General features: G+C 40.2%; 1 protein-coding gene across 1 annotated transcript; it reads left to right on the top strand.

Annotated features, from left to right (window-relative positions):
• Positions 1 to 853: 853 nt before the first annotated feature.
• On the top strand, positions 854 to 17377 carry BZW1 (basic leucine zipper and W2 domains 1). Its single transcript, XM_026002587.2, has 12 exons — positions 854 to 1278; positions 2426 to 2499; positions 4436 to 4612; positions 6595 to 6689; positions 7490 to 7555; positions 8180 to 8315; positions 8960 to 9069; positions 9205 to 9375; positions 9842 to 9988; positions 10826 to 10964; positions 12569 to 12691; positions 13096 to 17377. The coding sequence occupies exons 2-12, from the start codon at positions 2436 to 2438 to the stop codon at positions 13125 to 13127; spliced, it is 1260 nt and encodes a 419-aa protein (XP_025858372.1). The 5' UTR covers positions 854 to 1278; positions 2426 to 2435; the 3' UTR covers positions 13128 to 17377.
• The last annotated feature ends 1442 nt before the right edge of the window (positions 17378 to 18819 follow it).

Raw genomic sequence — 18819 nt, 5'->3', positions numbered from 1 at the left:
GTAGAAACAAACTCGGGAGTTTGTGGGGTTTTGGTGTTTGTTTTCGAGGCAAATGACTAATGCAAACAGGAGATAAAAACACGAGGCTAGATCTTGGGAGACGTTGTACGTCTGTTTGTACAGTGCTTCTGGCACTTACTGCCTCGCCCCCAGCTCCCTAATGATACAGCCCCTAACTTGGTGGTTCTCAAAGTGTAGACCAGCTTCATCAGCATCACATGGAACTTGCTGTTAAAGTCCCACTACAGGGACGCCTGGGCGGCTCAGGGTTGGGTGTCCGCCTCTGGCTCAGGACGTGGTCCTGGGGTCGAGTCCCGCGTCGGGCTCCCTGCAGGGAGCCTGCTCCTCCCTCTGCCTGTGTCTCTGCCTTTCTCTCTCTGTCATGAATAAATAAATAACATCTTAAAAAATAATAATAAAATAAAAATAAAGTCCCACAACAGATCTACATCTTCTGTGCTGGTGATCTGACCCAGGAAGCCGTGTTTTTAAAAGTCCTGGGGGGGGGGGGGGGGGGGGTCTGATGCTCTCCAGGTGCCCGAGAGCACGACACTCAGCAGAAAACGACAAAGGCCGCCGCCAGGAGCAGAGGCCCAGGAGGAGGGCAGGGTTTCTTCGGAAGCCCTCCGTCAGGACCTCCCTCGCTCCTGGGACCGCGGGGCACGGCCCACCCGGCCAGCACCGCCGAGCGAACGCCGTCGACGCCCGCGGGCGCGGAGGTCAGCGGGGGTCAGCGGGGGTCAGCGGAGGTCAGCGGAGCAGCCCCAGGCCCGGCTCCGCCACTGCCCAGGACGGGTCCGAGCGCGCCCGGCCCCCGGGCTCCACTTCCGACTCGAGGGGGAGGGGTCCGGGCGGACGCGCCCAAGTGCATCGGGCCCGGCGGGGGGGGCGCCGGGGTATCTGCTCCCGCAGCCGCTCCAAGTGCTAAGAGGGCCGCATGGGGCGGAGACGGAAAAGACAGGCTCGTCCAGGATAAGCTCCCGGAAAGCCTGGAACCCAAGGAAGGCGCAGAGAAGCCTCGAAACCCCCGCTCCATCCCCTTGCCCGCGTTCCCACCCCCGAGCCCCAAGGAATGCGCGAGGCCGAGGCTCAAGGCCGCGACCGCGAGGGACGCGGGGGTGGCCGCCCCGAGGAAGAAATCTCGCGATAGGAGGCTGGCCGGGGCGGGGGTGACACCTCTTCCCTCCTCCTCGCGTTAGTTCCGGTCGCAGAGGAGACACCGCCGCAGTTGCCGCCACATCGGGGATTTCTGGCTCTTTTCTCTTCGCCTTAAATTCGGTGAGGCGCGACGCCCGCTCGTCCCTGGCCGCGGCCGGGCCCCTCGGCGGCGGCCCCGGGCGGGCGGCGGGGCGGGGGCGAGCGGAGGCCGCCGCAGGAGGCCAGGCCGGATGCGGGGCCTGGATTCGAGGGCCGCCGCCGCCGCCGCCTCAGCAGGGAGGTCGACGGGTCGCGGCCCGGAGCGGAACGGGGGGCCCGGCTGTACGCCGCGGCGCCAGCGACCGCGCCCGCCCCGGCTGCCGCCCTGCGCGGCCTGGGTAACAAAGCCGCTGCGGCCTCTGTTGGGTGATGTACGCGTGGGGGGTCCTGGCGGGCGGGGCGGAGGCGCCGCCACCACCTCTGCGGCCGCCTCCGCCGCCGCTGCTTTCGCTGGAGGGCGGGCGGATGTACGGGGCGGCCGGGCCCCCGGCGCGGAGCGCCTCGGCGCCTGTGGTGCGCGCGTTGCGGCGGCCGCCACCGCCGGCGACCGGGTCAGTGGGGAAGGGGCCGCGGGCGGGGAGCAGCCCCTACGGCGGCCCGCGGTGGCCACGGGGGACCGGGGTGGGGGCGGATTATCGCGTTCGCTTGGCCGGCGCGGGAAGGGCGTGGAGGGAGAGACACGTGCCCGGGGAGGAGACGTGGGCCGCGGGGCCCGGGCACAGGAGGCTGGGCCTGCCGTCCGCTCGCCGTGCGCGCCGGAGTGCCGCGGGCGGCCGCTGCGGGCGCCTCTGGGGGACCGACTCCGCCTTTGACGGGGTCTGAAAACTGACGTGCACGGGTTGGATCCCTCCTGACCGTGGTGGTCGTCTCCTTTAGCCTTCCCGGATGCTTAGAGGTAGGGGACTCTGCCGGGGACTCTATTGAGGAGGAAGGAGGAAAGCCAACAATTGTGTTTGTGATGGGTGGTTTGCCACCAGTCACTACGTGGCTGTAAGGTCCTCTAAAAGTTACAATCACATTCCACCTCTGTAAAGGGTTTCTCGTAGGGGAGAAATGCAGCGTTCGAGGTTGCAGATCATCCAGGCCGAGGTGATTCATGGTAGTGCCCGGCTGCAAGTGTGTGTGATGTTTGACTTCTCTCTGTGAGCAGACCAAGGTTCGATGCTTTGTTTTTAAAAATCAATGTTCCGGCACTGATATTTTTAAGGCTCTGTTTGTCTTTTCTTAGGGTGTCTTTTATGAATAATCAAAAGCAGCAAAAGCCAACGCTATCAGGCCAGCGTTTTAAAACCAGAAAAAGAGGTAAATATTTATGTTTTAATCTCTCTCTTCAAACTCCCGGAATAACTTTTACATGTTGGTTTCTCTGGGGCACAGCTGCTTAATAGTAAATTGTAAGAGAAAATACCAGAAAGGAACTTGAATTTCTACCTGACTGCCATTTTAGATGTACCGTTAATATTTCTGTTTTTTAAGCTTTTAGTTTTTAGTATCAACATATATGTATCTTTTTTTAAGATTTTATTTATTTATTCATGAGAGACTCAGAGGGAACGAGAGGCAGAGACACAGGCAGAGGGAGAAGTAGGCTCCATGCAGGGAGCCCGACGCAGAACTCGATCCCAGGGCCCTAGGATCCCACCCTGGGCTGAAGGTGGCGCTAAACCGCTGAGCCACCGGGGCTGCCCAACATATATATCTCTATGCAGGTTACTGAATGGTCTTTTTATTGTGAGAATAAGGTCCATTTCTTTTAAATATGGAGTGAATTTTCACTAGCTAAATTTTATCCAAGCAGACTTTTGCTTGAGGAGAAAAAGTCAACTTATGAAAGGAGAGCTCCTGACATGATTGCTGATTTCTCCCAAACTTTGTGAAGGTTTGTGAGAGAAAAACCAGGCTTCATGCATGGAAGTTAATTATGGAACAGAGTTCACATTTTTTGTATGTCTTTTGAAGTTCTATATTTCTCAAAGACTAAAAAAAGTACTGGAATGTTATTAACCGCTTCTATTAGTGGATGATTAGGTGAATATTAAATTGTGTAGCAAGGCACTATACTAGTGATACAAAGTTAAATGAGCTGTGATCTCAGGTATATTTTGCATTAGGCTTAATGCTTTCCCCAAAATCTTTTGATGTTATTGCTCAAAAACCTATTGACCTTATTTTACAGGAAATTTTGAGGAAACTGGGTCAGCTACTGGTTCTAAATTGTATTTTTCTACCCTGGCTAACACAGTTTGAGATACATGTTACAGAATCTTGTCATCCCTGATCATAGACTGTCCTCTTAGAGTGGGGAGGCTGAAGAGAGATTAGATTCTAGTCTTTGCAGATTTCTTTAGATTTAACCTGGTAAATTTTCTCAAGAGGAGGAACAGAGGTTGGAAACCAAAGCAATTCAGCAGTAATGGAGGAAAGCCTGTATTCTCTTGAGTATGTGGTAGTATCAAGTAGTTTTATTGTTATTAGCAAGAAGAGCTGCCACTTACCCAGTTCCAGACTGAGATCACTCATGCCCTCCTAGTTCTTGATGATGGGGTGCTGGGTAGCATGAACAATTAATTGGAATTTGCCTGAGACTGAAGATAGTTCCCAGGACATAGGCTATTCAGTGCTAAAACAGGGCAGAGTTGGTCACTCTAGTGCTGTGTGAAAAAGAAGATAGCATCTAACCTAGAGAGGGAGGTCAAACCTATCATAGAGTGTGTGATGGCAACCCAGTAAAGGCTGGGTATGCACCTAAGGCCCTGTTAAGTATCAAATGAATGATTTAAACAAACATAGAAAGTGTTATGGGCATTTAAAGAAAAGAATAAAGAGTTCCAGTGTTTGGGCAAAATTTCACCCAATAATGAGGTTCACCTGAAATTTAGAGAATGTCCTAAATTTCAGAAAAGCCCAGGGGTGATAGAAGAGCATTCAGGATAGAAATATTCTCCTGGCAGTAGGAACATACTAGCTCGTTTAACTTACCACTTATGAGACTTGTGTGAAAAAATAGTGGAAGAAAAGCCACACAATTCTTGTGACTAGGCTGTCATGCCTTGCATTTGCAGAGTGTATGTTTAGTCTTTTTTCTTGTGTTTGTATTTTCCATCTGTCGAAATAAATAAGATTGTGCTAAACGTGGTTAATTTATTCAGTATTTAACACTTTTCATAAAGTGATGGTTTCTTGGTATTTTGGTAAGCCGTTTCAATGTTGTGGGGTTTCTCCCCCCTCCCCCCGCCAGATGAAAAAGAGAGGTTTGACCCTACTCAGTTTCAAGACTGTATTATTCAAGGCTTAACTGAAACTGGTACTGATTTGGAAGCAGTAGCAAAGTTTCTTGATGCTTCTGGAGCAAAACTTGATTACCGCCGATATGCAGAAACACTCTTTGACATTCTGGTGGCCGGCGGAATGCTGGGTAAGTGTCTGGGTTTTGTGGGAAGTGTTATGTATAGAGTTTATGTGGAATCCAGAATATGAACTATTGGAGAATCCTCTCAAATTGGGGTGGCTTTGTTTTCGGCTTTTTACCTCCTTATAGTTTTTCCATTTTTTTTCCTCCCAGATTTTAGTAACGTAGCAAACTATTTCATAATCTAGCAAATTATAAAGCCTTGTCTAGCTTTATAGTTGAAATCTTTTACAAAGCCATAACATTTCAGGATGACTTTTCTGATTCTTGTGTTCTTATTGCATCCCCGATCAATAATTTTTCCAGCCTGTGTTTGAACACACCCTGTGTTTGAACACTCTGAGTTAATGGAGAAACCCTTACCTCTTCTGTCTTACGAAATACTTTTTTTTTGTATGCTTGAGGACTATTCCTGCACTCTTCAGTACATTAGCCACTACCCGCATGTGGCTATTGATCGCTTGGAAAGTGGATAATCTAAATTGAGGGTTCTATAAGCATCAAATACACATTGGATTTTAAAGACTTACTATAAAAAAGAACATAAGACTTCTCAATAACATTTTGAATACTGAAATGTTTAAATCAATATTTTTGATATGTTGGGTTAGAGTATATTAAAATTACACCTTTTAATAAAGTTACTAGACATGAAATTAAATCATGCGACTCGTGTTTCTGTCACACAGCACTGCTCTAACTTACTCCTACCTCCACCCTCAGCAGCTCAGGATATCTTAAGAGAATGTGCCATTTAGCTATATATCTTCAAATGATGATGGTAATTTCATTTCCATAGCTCTTTAAGATATTTCAAAATGTTTTCACAGTGATACTATATTGACCCTCACAGGCTGATAGAGTCAGAACTCAATTTGTAAGCCTGTAGGGTGGAGGCTTAGAGAGGCATTGGTGACTTACATGAAGTCAAATAATTACTCTGGTGGAACCAAGAAACTTAGGTTCATATGTTCTAATGCTTAGTCAAATGAGTATTTCTTCCACTGTATCATCATTTTGTAGTAAGAAATATCCATTTTCTTTTTTTAGATTTTATTTAATTATTTGAGAGAGAGCAGAAGTAGGGGGGAGGGGAAGAGGCAGGCTCCCCACTGAGTAGGGAACCCCAATGTAGGACTCCATAGGACTCCACTCGATCCCGGGATCATGACCTGAGCTGAAGGCTCAGCTTAACCAACTAAGCCACCCAGGTGCCCAGAAATATCCATTTTCTTTCTTTCTTCCTTTCCTCCTTTCTTCCTTTCTTCCTTCATGAGAGAGAGAGTGTGGCAGAGACCTAGGCAGAGGGAGAAGCAGGTTTCCTATAAGGAGCCCAATGTGGGACTCCATCCCGGGAACCTGGGATCACACCCTGAGCCAAAGGCAGGTGCTCAACCACTGAGCCACAATTCTTTTTAACACTTTTACTAAAGAAATTTTCAGAGCTGTCCTAGAGAGAATACTATAATGAATTTCTGGTCTATTACCTGACTTTAGTAATTGTTAACAGTCATACTCTTGCTGTGTCCCAACTGACTTTGCCCCCTTCCCCAATATTTCAAAGTGTATATCAAACATCACTTTATCCGTAAATACTTACAAATATATGTAAAAGATACAGTTCCTATCTTGTAGGCTTTTACAGTCCAGTCTCTCTGGCAACTTGAAGGGTTGTTTTCTCTATGGGAAGTTACATTATCAAAACCAACTTAGAACATCTCTGCTTGAGTGACAAATTTGATACTGTTGGATGGTTAATGCTACAAGTTTAATTGGGTTGCTAAAGGAGGTTGATTCCCTTAAACTGTTTCACTTTTTATGCATATTGAATCAACCATGTTCCTACTGAGATACTGACTGCTTTCAGATCATCTTTTAGAATTTTTGTCATTTTATTTTATAATGGGAATCCTTCCAGAAAGTGAGATTGAAACAATTACTAATTGCAAATGAAAGTCACTGCAAATTTTTTGTAATATATACCTTAGCCCCAGGTGGTACACTGGCAGATGACATGATGCGTACAGATGTCTGTGTGTTCGCAGCACAAGAAGACCTAGAGACCATGCAAGCATTTGCTCAGGTAAATGAAATTTTACGTATTTATTGCAGTTAGCTATTATCTATCTGAATGGGAATAGTCTACTTTTAAGAGGTTGAAAATAGATTTGAAGGAATTTGAACTGAAGGTTTAGAGATACTCTTTGTTGCAATATAATGAAATGTGTTAAGGAAAACAAAGCAGAAAAGATTGAATCATTTTATTTATTTGAGAGCACATGAGAGACGATAAGCAGAGGAGGGAACACAGAGTGACAAGGGGGTCTTGATCCCAGGACCCTGACTTGGGATCATGACCAGAGCCAAAGTCAGACACTTAAATGACTGAGGCACCCTGCATATAACTTTTTTTTTTTTTTTTTTTTTTTGCATATAACTTTTTAAAGAAGAATGGTTTATAGGCAGATTAGCTTTCCAATCAAAATTTCATTTGAAGGTTTCATACATAGTTAAGTTTCTGTTACTGAAAGCAAATAATTCAAGTGTATCTAGCCTAGAGATTTGTTATCTGTGTCATTAGGAAAGTAGAACTATATTCTGTGATCTTACTCCGTTAATATCCTACAAATGGTTAGACGACTTGTGTTTAAGCAGTAATTCTTGCTTTAATATTTAGCAATAAAAATCTATTGTGGGGTGGCTTAAGTGTTAGATCAGCATACTGTAGAGTTTGAGAGTTGACAATCTCTTGTAACCTCTTCTCTTCAGTGGAAGGTTTACTTCTTCGATGTTCTAAAGATTCTATGAGATACTCAAATCTTTTAGGAATCTGACATGTATAAATACGAAATTATCATTAAGTTCCTTCACTGTTCTTCATAGGTTTTTAACAAGTTAATCAGGCGCTACAAATACCTGGAGAAAGGTTTTGAAGATGAAGTAAAAAAGGTATGAAGAACAGCATGCTTTCTGGAAACACAGGTTGGGGTCAAAGAGGAGAATGTTGTATCTTAGTCCTGTCACAGATTTGAAATGATTAGCTATTTTAGGCCTGAAATGTAGTTTGGGGTGTATCATTTAGTTTAATTTGCTATACACTTTCCTTAGCTTTGTGTCCAAGCAAGTGGCAAAAGGCTAAAGATCAAAATGGAGTTTGTTCAAGATAGGGGATAGAGAATCAGAGCTATTCTGATTGTGAAAGAAATTTAGCACACTTGCTGTTGGAGTCTTAGTTATTCTATATATAGGCAGACCAAAAAATCTAGTAATGTTAATAGTAACATCACGTTTCAGGTACTATTGTAATTATTAACTCATTTAATACTCTAACTCTGTGAGGCAAGTTTTATTATCCACATTTACTTATGAAGAAACTGAGCCACAGAGGTTAAGTAACTTGCCCACGATCACTCAACCAGTATTACAACTGAGATAAAAATTTGAATGGTTAGACCCCAGAGCCCCTACTTTTAACCACTGTAGTTTGTCTTACTACTTCTTTATATATAATATATAAAGAAGTAGTAAGTAAATGGAATTACTCTTTTAACCTTTAACTGTTTACTTTTATAGCTGCTGCTGTTCTTAAAGGGTTTTTCAGAGTCGGAGAGGAACAAGCTGGCTATGTTGACTGGTGTTCTTCTGGCTAATGGAACACTTAATGCATCCATTCTTAATAGCCTTTATAATGAGAATTTGGTTAAAGAAGGTAATCAATCTTTGGTAACGAATTCTCTTTGGTTAGCTGAGAGTGGGGATAGATAAGAGCATGAAAGATGAACTGATAGAAAAGCAAGGATGTTGTTCATGTAGATTTGACTTGTATAATTGTCATCGTTTTTTTAACCATCCTTAATTCTAATAAAATTCACTAGGTATTTCATGTATATCTTTGGCTATCATTAAGCATATAGCAAATGTCCAAAGTTCAAACAAAATGTGGTTATACATAAAAAGAGAAATGCCAGGGAAACCCAGAAGGATTAATTCCAGTTGGGGGACATGTTAAGCCAAAAAGAAAATAAGGTGTCCCTCTTGTAATTTTCATAGTTAAATAATTTGTTACACTTAAAAAACCAACTTTTTAAAAACTTAAAGTACTAAGTACTTAATGTGCCATATTTCTCACAGCCACCCTCTGAAGTGTCAGAACTGTTACTTTCACACATTCAAAAGGAGTTTAATCACTATAAAAATATATAACTAGCCAATGATAGAAAAATTGGAGTGAAATGGTAAGCAGCTTAGTGGCTGAAGGAAGTTTAGGGATAAAATGAATAATTCCGTGCGTTGAAATGAAGAGATACAGTTGTTGAAATCTGCTTTTGTTAAGTAAGCTCTTTTGTTCTACAGGGGTTTCAGCAGCTTTTGCTGTAAAGCTCTTTAAATCATGGATAAATGAAAAAGATATCAATGCAGTAGCTGCAAGTCTTCGGAAAGTCAGCATGGATAACAGACTGATGGTTTGTAACTTGTTTTATTCTTGCCAACACTTAAAGTGTAATAAGGGAATTTTCTCATTTCTAGTCTGTGAAAAGAGGAAGTGTTTTTCTTGATACGATTAAAGACCATTTAACCAGATTAAGTTCTCCTTTCAGGAACTTTTTCCTGCCAATAAACAAAGCGTTGAACACTTCACAAAGTATTTTACTGAGGCAGGCTTGAAAGAACTTTCAGAATATGTTCGGAATCAACAAACCATAGGAGCTCGAAAGGAACTCCAGAAAGAACTTCAAGAACAGATGTCCCGTGGTGATCCATTTAAGGATGTAAGATACTTCTGTTTAGACCATCTTTATGGTTTCTTTCTGGTGAAGAAAATAAACATTTTCTTGAGGCTTTAAAGTATTTCACCAGAGTGTTTTTTTAATTACTAGCTATAGAATGTTATGTTGGGGCCTTTCATCAGTCTTTTTCATATTTTTATATTTAGTGCTTTACTAGTGCCCAGAAATTTCAATACTTGGGGATTTTGTAGGGTGCAAGCCAATAGGTAGATCATCTGTTTCCATCTCCCTTCTTTCCTAGGCAGTTTGTCTATGTGTAAATTAAGGTTTGGACTTGAGTTCCATCTTTTCCAGTTTTAAAAGTTCTCTGACTACATGTGGTACACGTGTGGTCGATGCCAGTTGTGTGGAAAGATGTTTTTATGTATTCATAAAAGGTGTGAGTTTGGTGTGTAGAGTGTACATATCAAAATTGATTTCTTTTACTAAATTTGGATTCTTTTTGCAGATAATTTTGTATGTCAAGGAAGAAATGAAAAAAAACAACATCCCGGAACCCGTTGTCATTGGAATAGTCTGGTCCAGTGTAATGAGCACCGTGGAATGGAACAAAAAGGAAGAGCTTGTAGCAGAGCAAGCCATCAAGCACTTGAAGGTATTAGAATTATGCCTTTGCAAAACATGAGTCTGCTTTTAAGTGGGGATAAGTGAGCTGTTGCTGTACTTAGAGGATGTATCATATCCTGTGGTTCCTGGGAATAACCACTAGTGAGTTGACAGAACTATTTATGGCAGTTCTCAACTTTTTAAAATTTATTTAAATTCAGTTAATTAACATGTAATATATTGCTGGTTTCAGAGGTAGAGGTCAGTAATAACACCCAATGCTCATTACATTGTGTGCCCTCCTCAGTGCCCATCACCCAGTTACCCCCCACCCCCTCCCCTCTAGCAATCCTCAGTGTGTTTTCTCTGATTAAGTGTCTTATGGATGACTCCCTCTCTGATTTCTTCTTTATTTTTCCCTTTCTTCACGTATGATTGAGGTCATATGGTGATTGTCTTTCTCTGATTAACTTATTTCTCTTAGCATAATTTCCTCTAAGAACTGGGTAATCTTTTAAAAAGTCTGACTTTTCTTTGGTTCACAGGTGAAAAACAAATACATGTTTAAAATTAGCATAAGCCTGCAATTTGGTGTTTGCTTTTGAAGGGAATATTGGAAAATAAGAGCACTCCTTTTTTATCTTCTAAATTATTAACATTGTATTGACAGTTGTCTGGATTCCCTGGTGCCGTATTATTTATTTGACTTAGATGCTTTGTAGATTCTTCTCATTTATTTAATAACTTTATTTATTTATTTATTAAGTTTCCACTACACATAATTCATAGTGATTTTAAAAGATGTTATTTTCTATATTTTAGGAATTTTGAAATGAAGGGTTATTATAAAAAATGATGAAGTTTTTTTCTCCTTTCCCTTTAAAAGCAATACAGCCCTCTACTTGCTGCCTTTACTACTCAAGGTCAGTCTGAGCTGACTCTGTTATTGAAGATTCAGGAGTATTGCTATGACAACATTCATTTCATGAAAGCCTTCCAGAAAATAGTGGTGCTTTTTTATAAAGGTAATTTAAATTTCGAATTTTGTGATTAAAAATTCTAGGGGTGCCTGGGTGGCGTAGTCAGTTAAGTGTCTGACTTTGGCTCCAGTCATGAGCTCAGAGTTCTGGGATTAAGCCCCCCATGGGGCTCCATGCTCAGCAGGGAGTCCACTTCTCCATCTCCCTCTCCCCTACCCCATGCTTTCGTGTGAGCTCTCTTTTTCTCTTGCAGCTAAATAAAATATTTTTTAAAAGATCCTAGAATACTCCTTTTAATTCCAATGAGTAGTTGTCTGAATATCAGCTCCATAAAATATTTTCCTGTAATCATAGTATGAAATTGGGTACTTTTTTAGTGCATTAATAGCATAACATCGCTAAACCTCTTTAATAAGTTAAAACCTAAAACCTTGATGCAGCCTCAAACTTCACCTTCCCTTCTCTACCAGTTCTCTTCCTCAGACACACTCCACATCTCTCTAGTCTTTGGCCCATGACAGATTGACTTCCCTTCACCCTACCCCATTATCCACTATAGACTTTTACTTGTCTTGGAAGATCAGTTCAAAACGTTATTCCCTTTTTCAGCAACTGGTCTAAAGTGGTTAATAAAGATAAGAACTTTGTTGGGAGAGAGTCCTTTGCAATATTTAGTTTACTATGGTTGTTGATAATGTGTTCTTCAGTTCTACGTAAATCAGACCAGCTTTGGTCCCAGTAAGTACAGTTTGTGTGCACATGTATTTCCATGACCTAGTTTTCATAAATGATTTTGTTAGTTCCTATATTCTAAACTTAGAACAGAAGCCTATATCCCCAGGGCACCTGGGTGGAAAAAGCCTATATCCCCATTCCCCCCCCCCCCGCCCCCCAATTTTTTTTTTTAATGTTCATGAGACACAGAGGCAGAGACACAGACACAGGCAGAGGGAGAAGCAGCCTTCCCCACAGGGAGCCCGATGCAGAACCAGATCCCAGATCCCAGGATCAGGCCCCTGAGCCAAAGGCAGATGCTCAACCACAGATCCACCTAGGTGTCCCATAGAAACCTTTATTTAACTAATTTTTCAGTATAGGTTTGTAAAGTACATGGGCTATTTTTTTGTTTTTAGTAAAACCATAGTACCATTTTCACACCTAAAAAATTTAATCAGTCAAATATCCCTGATCATTTGTCAGAAGGTTTCTCAGTCTTGGCACTACTAATATTTTGGGCCATTTAACTCTGGTTGGTAACAATCCTATTACTATAGAGTATTCAGTAGCATCCCTCCCCAGCGTAACAACCAAGAATGTCTCTGAACATTGTCTAATGTCCCAGTGGAGGAGGGTGTGAATTGAGAGAGAATCACTGTAAGTTGAGAGAATCACTGGTGGTTTAGTAAGTTTTTCCTAGTTGTAGGTTCATATATGGGCAACAAGTTGATAAAACATTTCTTATTATAAGGCTCTTAATTTTATCTTTCCTATTTTTTTTTAAAAATTGAAGAAACCAGTTGGGCCATTTTGAATACAATAGTTTTTACTTAACTTTTCAGTGGGCTCTTTTCTGCCGTGCAGGCATCTGCACTTTAGATGGTTTCTGACTGCCTGAAAACTTCCAGATGTAATGATTGCTCTCTTTATAGCTGAAGTCCTGAGTGAAGAGCCCATTCTGAAGTGGTATAAAGATGCACATGTTGCCAAGGGGAAAAGTGTCTTCCTTGAGCAAATGAAAAAGTTTGTAGAGTGGCTCAAAAATGCTGAAGAAGGTAAGTCTTTTCCTTGGTGCAGTTTGTTTGGTAAAGTCTGAGAACTAATTTTAATGTGGCCTTTTTTCATTCAGATACTATTTTGTACCTCGAGTACACATTTTTGTTCATTTGTGGTAGACCTGCAAATACTCATTTACTTTAAGTCGGGGGGAGAATTTGACTTTAAATATTATTTTGATGGCTTAGCCGATATGCTAACATTCTTAGGGGGATTGGAAAGTTTGAGATCATTTAATTAAATAAACATTTGAGATTTACAAATGAAGGCTTTTGAATATTCCCCTCATAAGTAGGGAATTATTAATAAAATTTCTTAATTGTAATAAAAAGCTTCAAAGTTATAAATGGAAACTTTTGCTTTCTGATATATAATGCTTGGCTGCATTTTTCCCCTTTTCTAGAATCTGAGTCTGAAGCTGAAGAAGGTGACTGAATTTTGAAACTACACCCTCAGTAAAGCAAACAGGAGTTGTAGATAAAATGTCATGTCTCATGTGTCCTGGTTCTTACATCTTCCTACCTCCCTATATCAAGCATGATATAAGGGCTTTCATGGCAAATTTTATTTTAACTGTTTCTATGGTTACTGGAAATGTTGGGTTTAGTTTCTAAAACCATGTTTTAAGTAGCTACAGGAGCTATAGATTTGAATCTAATGTTGCATTAGTCTTTTCAGTTATCTTCTACCTCCTGTATTTTCTACTGTAATAATGTAATTTAAGGCCTTCCACAATGAACAGTTCACTTTATTCCCTGGGTTTTCTATATAAACAGTTTTCAAGATATGATTTGGTTAAAAATAATTTGTTACAAAAATTCTGTTTGCAAATTAAACTGTAAAAGTATCCAAAGTCTCAAAAGGCAATGATTTGTGTGATAATTTGGTATGCCCAAAGCCCTGCTCATCAATGAAAATCTCATATACAGTAATTGAATTCATTAACATGAATCTTGAATATTTGCACCATTGCTTGCATGTTGATATTTTCTTGCATTTTTAACCCTGGATGTCCTTGAGCTCAATTGTTTGCTCTCTGGTTTTCATTCTTTAGTAAAGCCATGGAGAACAAGCTTGAAAGTGAGTTCTTTGGGAAATTATATGTGGCAGAGGTAGGAAGAAGAAAGTTGAGCTTTTTCCCTTTGAGAAACTTCTGCATTCGGTTTGTATCTTTCCCAGCAAAACAGATGGATATTCTTTTCATGACAACCATTTTCAAATGTACCTTAGAAATCTTGTCATTTAAAGTATTTTACACTTGTCATGCACTTGGATTGAAAGGAAAGGTTCAAAATAGTATGAGTTAGGGGCGCTCAGCTGACTCAGTCAGTTGGAGCATGCAGTTCTTGATTTCAGAGTTATGAGTTCAAGCCCCACAATGGGTATAGAGATTGCTATTTGAAAAATAAGTTAAAGTAATGTGCATTAAGGCAATGACTATCCTAAAAACCCACAGTTATTAAATATTTAAGTGGTCAGCATGTTCTAATTGAGACTCAATGTAACACATTTCCTCTTGGCTTAAGAGTATTTGTTGTAAAGAATGAAGTGCTATGGTAATATATTCCCACTTGATCATACTGGATCAGCTTCATTCTCTCAACATACTTATAGCTCCAGCATCTGGCTATTATTAACATACCCTAGGTGCCATCTTTTTAAATTGTCATGAGCCAAATATCTCTTCTATATAATTGATCCATTTATTTTAATGGCTGCCTTTTAATTTCCTTTTTTCTTTTCTTGCTGCTACCCACATATGTATTTTATATATATATATACACACACATATATATATGTAGTCATTAGAAAAGAAGATATGACCACTTTGGTGGAGATACTTCATGTTAAAAGTGAACGTTTCGAAAGTTTTTTTTTTCCTTGATAAAAGAAACTAACTTGGAATAATGCCCCTTTCAAAGGTGCCATTCTTATGCACCAAGAATTTGGTGTTTAAAAGTTCATCTTGAGGGAATAACGTGTAATATATAACCTTATAAAGAAGAACATTATAACTGATACCATTGTGAATGGGTTGAAGTTGTTAAATGAATAATTTTGATAAAGTTTTCATGCACAGGCAAAATGTATTCACTAGGTTTCTACATAGTGATCTGCTTTTACTTTGTAATTTGTAGTCCTCAAAAGACTTTTTTTAAAAAATAAAGTCCATCCTTACACTTAGGTTATAGGTCAGTGTTCTTTAATTTTTATATATATATTCCATGTTAATACTTAGGAGTAGCTGTATGTTATGTGTTCAGACGTCTCTATTATGTAAATGTTGAATAATTGTCCTTCTCATGCTTCCAATTCCCAAACTGTAAACACCCATACAGAATTCTGATGTAGTGAAAACTACATTAATACTTCCACAGCCAAACCATTGCATGTTACTGTCGTCCAAAGTGTACCCTATTTTATCATATACTGTGTATAGTGAAAGAGTGTGTAGTCTTCCAGAACTACATTATGATCTTTGATCATAATTTTTTTTCTTAATAACAACAAAGTAGTATTTACTTATTATGGTATTACAGTAAATGGATAAGTCACCTGGGACAGTATAGTAGAAGGAAAGGGAATGCTTCCTAAAGACAGCAGATTTTCATTTTGAATTTCAGTGGTAATTTTGGAACTCAGCTGCCAGTGCCCACCTATGGCCTCATATGTAATGCTTAATCCAGATGTTAAAATTGTACTTGTAATTATGATTGGATAAATGCTAGTTGATTTTCCTAACTTGGTGTTAGTTTCTAAGGATAAGTCTCTTTAGTCATAATTAAATGTGCATTTAGAGTTGATTATAGGTTTTTTAATCTTAATTATTTTGGGAGTATTGTCCTAGAGATATTTTTTCTGTTCTTATTGAAAACTCCAAACACCAAAAATGCCACAGGATATTTTGACATAGCATAGTGATGGTGGTGCCTAAGAGATGTATCTGCTTTATATATGAAAAAGAGGAAGGGTGATTTTTCTTTTGGCCCCACTTGGCAATAACATCACCCCAATTGCAAATGCATGACCTAATAATTATCTTTTTAAAGGACCTAATGATATTTCACCGGCCGACATTATCTTTTGTGTATCCATATCCTGAGGCAGTATTTTTTTCTGCCAATCTTAACAGTTGGGCTTCACACTCCAGCCCACCATAGACCACAGACAAATCATTTCCTGTTGGCTTTAAAGGTATTAACAGATTCTTGACTGTAAATGTTATCATAAATAGAATCATTTGGAATCCTAATCTATAAAAATCAATTAAAATCTTAGGTGATGGTTTAATTAAAGTTGTTAGGCATAACACGTGGATAATGGTTTTGAAATTTTACCAAGGAAACTACAGGAGATTCAGGATCTGACAGAAATATTGGTTGGCTTTAAGTATAATACATGGTCAAAATTTTAGTGTGCTTTATTACTTGGACTACTGAATTAATCTTTGAAAAATTTCCTGAGATGCTATTTACAGGTAGCATGTAAAATAGGTTAAGCATTTCTGTGAGAATTCTGGTTAAAATTGCCATGCTCTGATTTTTTTTTTTATGTGAAGTATTCGTCCTTTAGTATTGATAGAAGTTGTTTTTATTCAGCCTACTGAGGCCTAAAGGTTTAAAATATAATTAAAATTTTCAGTAGGCTTTATATAAGTGGACTAGAAGATATAAGTACTTTTGACTTCAAAATAATGAATCTATAATTGGCTTCTGTTTAAAAATGAATTGCATTGGATTTGTGTCTAAACCCAATCATGCATGCATAATTGTATGACACTTGGTGTGGATTAGAAAGGCTTCCCAACTACCCTTTCCTTACCAACTTTTTTCCCCCTTTTTAACTGGGCAGTGAGCAGCCATATCAAATCCAGTCTTGATTTTCCATGCATTTAAAATATTTTTTTCTTATTCTGGGAGTGTAATCTCACCTCAATGAATTGAAAAAAGGATTGAGGATACTTTACAAATGCACTCAATCACTGTCAACTGAGTATTTTTAATAACCTTATTTAAATGAAAAGCTCAGCCGCTTGTGGTGCCCACTGTAGTGCCATAGAGAAACACTGGAGTCTTATTTCCTAGACTATCTGGAGGGACCAGTACGTTGTCCAAACTATGACAATGTTGGTGGTGGTTTAGTGCAGGCTTGGGAACTGCATTAAATGTATATAATGACTTTGGGGTGTTACAAAGTTATCAAATACAATTGAGTTGTTCTATTTCAAGAGTTTCCAGTCAGTGTAACTATTTTACAATCTCTAAGGACAGAAAGAGTTTTAGACCATTTTTTAAAGCAGAAACCCCGAAGACTGCTTTAGCGGCTTTAGCGGCTGACTTAGAGGTAAACTTATTGGGGGAATAAGTGACCCATTTATAGACTGAAGCCTCTATTCAAAAAGATGTTCTGTGTTCTCTGGCATCTTAAGAATATTTTCTCTGTAAATACACCTCATTTCCATTCTAGTTAGGAGTAATGGACCCGCCCTGGCAAACAGTTGAAGAACGGAGAAAACTGGATAGCTGATATATCAAATAGTTGTTGGCACTCAGAACCACCTCAAGTACAGCCATCCAAACCAATAATTACATTGCTGCATTATTTCTGTGTTAACTGTGAAATCTGCTTCTTGTCTGTACCCTTGAAATTGAATAAAATTTCATGAGACTCCTTGTTAACGTAAAGAGAGAAGCAATGACTGTTGTTGCATTGGTCGTTGTACAATAATAACCTTTAAGTGCTGGAGTTGGTTATGGCTCCTGGTCTTTTCAGTTTTACCTTGGTGTTTTAAATACCATCCAAAGGCCTGTTCCTCCAGAGACTTTTTCTTCTTCAGGCCACTTGCTTTTTTTGGGTCGCATACCTCAGAATCATCCAGTCAAAAACTGTTCAAGTTTCACTTCATAAAATACTAGTGCCATCTACCCTCCCTGGAAAGTGTCAGCTCACTTCCTCAGCCCTCACATCTTGTGGATTAAGTTCTGTCCATTTCAACTCCCAACTTGAATGCCACCACTCTAATTCAGGCCACCAGCATCTCTCAACAGCTAGACTTAGTCTGAATGCAAATAAAACAGTTTAAGACCTTTTTGCCTGATTGGACCTGCATGATTAATTCTTTAGCTTGATCTGCCTTTTTTTCTTACCCCTATATGCCCAGCATCGAATAGTGCTTGTTAGGTAGCAAGCATTAAATATTAGGTAAGTGAAGAAATGAGAACATGGTAATACTTGTGGATTTGGGATACTGAAATTGATATGAAAAGTGAGGAAGTGTTGCAAACCATGACAGTTCTGTGAATTAGAGATATTTAAAAGCAATTTAAGGTTAAATCCAAGGTATTTCTGTTCCATGGTTAGGATTGCTATGACAAGTGACCAAAATTAGGTTAAGAACCTGTCAGTCAACAAATTGTAAGTGCATGTTGTCAGATACTCTGCTGAGCTTTATTTAGCACTACAGTGACAGGCAGGATTGGATACCAAAATTCAGGCTTACAGGAGGAGGTAGGTAATCAAGAGTGAGGTGAAGGCAAAACCAAGGACATGGTAGGTACTGGCAAATTGGAGGGTCAGGTTTCAAGGGTTAGGTAATCTGTAAATCATTAGAACCACCATGGGAGGCCAATTACACTCACCTGTGGCTTGCAATCCCTAACATTGAACAAAATAGACTGCATGCCTACCTGAAGCGACTGGGGAAAGCTACCATCTATTAGCTGTGTGGGCAGGTAATTCAACCTCTGAGCCTTGTTTACTGCATCTGTAAGAATTACAATGCTTAAATGATGCCTATCTCATGGAATGATTGAGAAGTTTACAATAAAATAATCTACCTCAATAAAAGGAAGGTACTTAAAAACAGCACCTGTCCTAATAATTACCTGTGAACTGTGGCTGTTTTTGTTTGCCAAGGATGTGTTGTGGAAGAACGAAAAACTGCTAAAGCCCTGAATACAGGTTTCTTGCTTGATTTAAGCTAAAAGAAGGTAATAAAAGTCCCCCAAGCCATCATGCTTGCTTTAGCACTGTAGAAAGACACAAAATTAACATCCCCGGGGCTCAGTAGTAAGAACGGAAGCCACGTTTTGTGAGGGTGGTCAGGTACCTAGTCAAGGTCTTCCAA

This window comes from Vulpes vulpes, chromosome 16, assembly GCF_048418805.1.
Source record: "Vulpes vulpes isolate BD-2025 chromosome 16, VulVul3, whole genome shotgun sequence".
Lineage (NCBI taxonomy): Eukaryota > Metazoa > Chordata > Mammalia > Carnivora > Canidae > Vulpes > Vulpes vulpes.
This window is presented reverse-complemented; position numbering and strand designations above follow the sequence as displayed.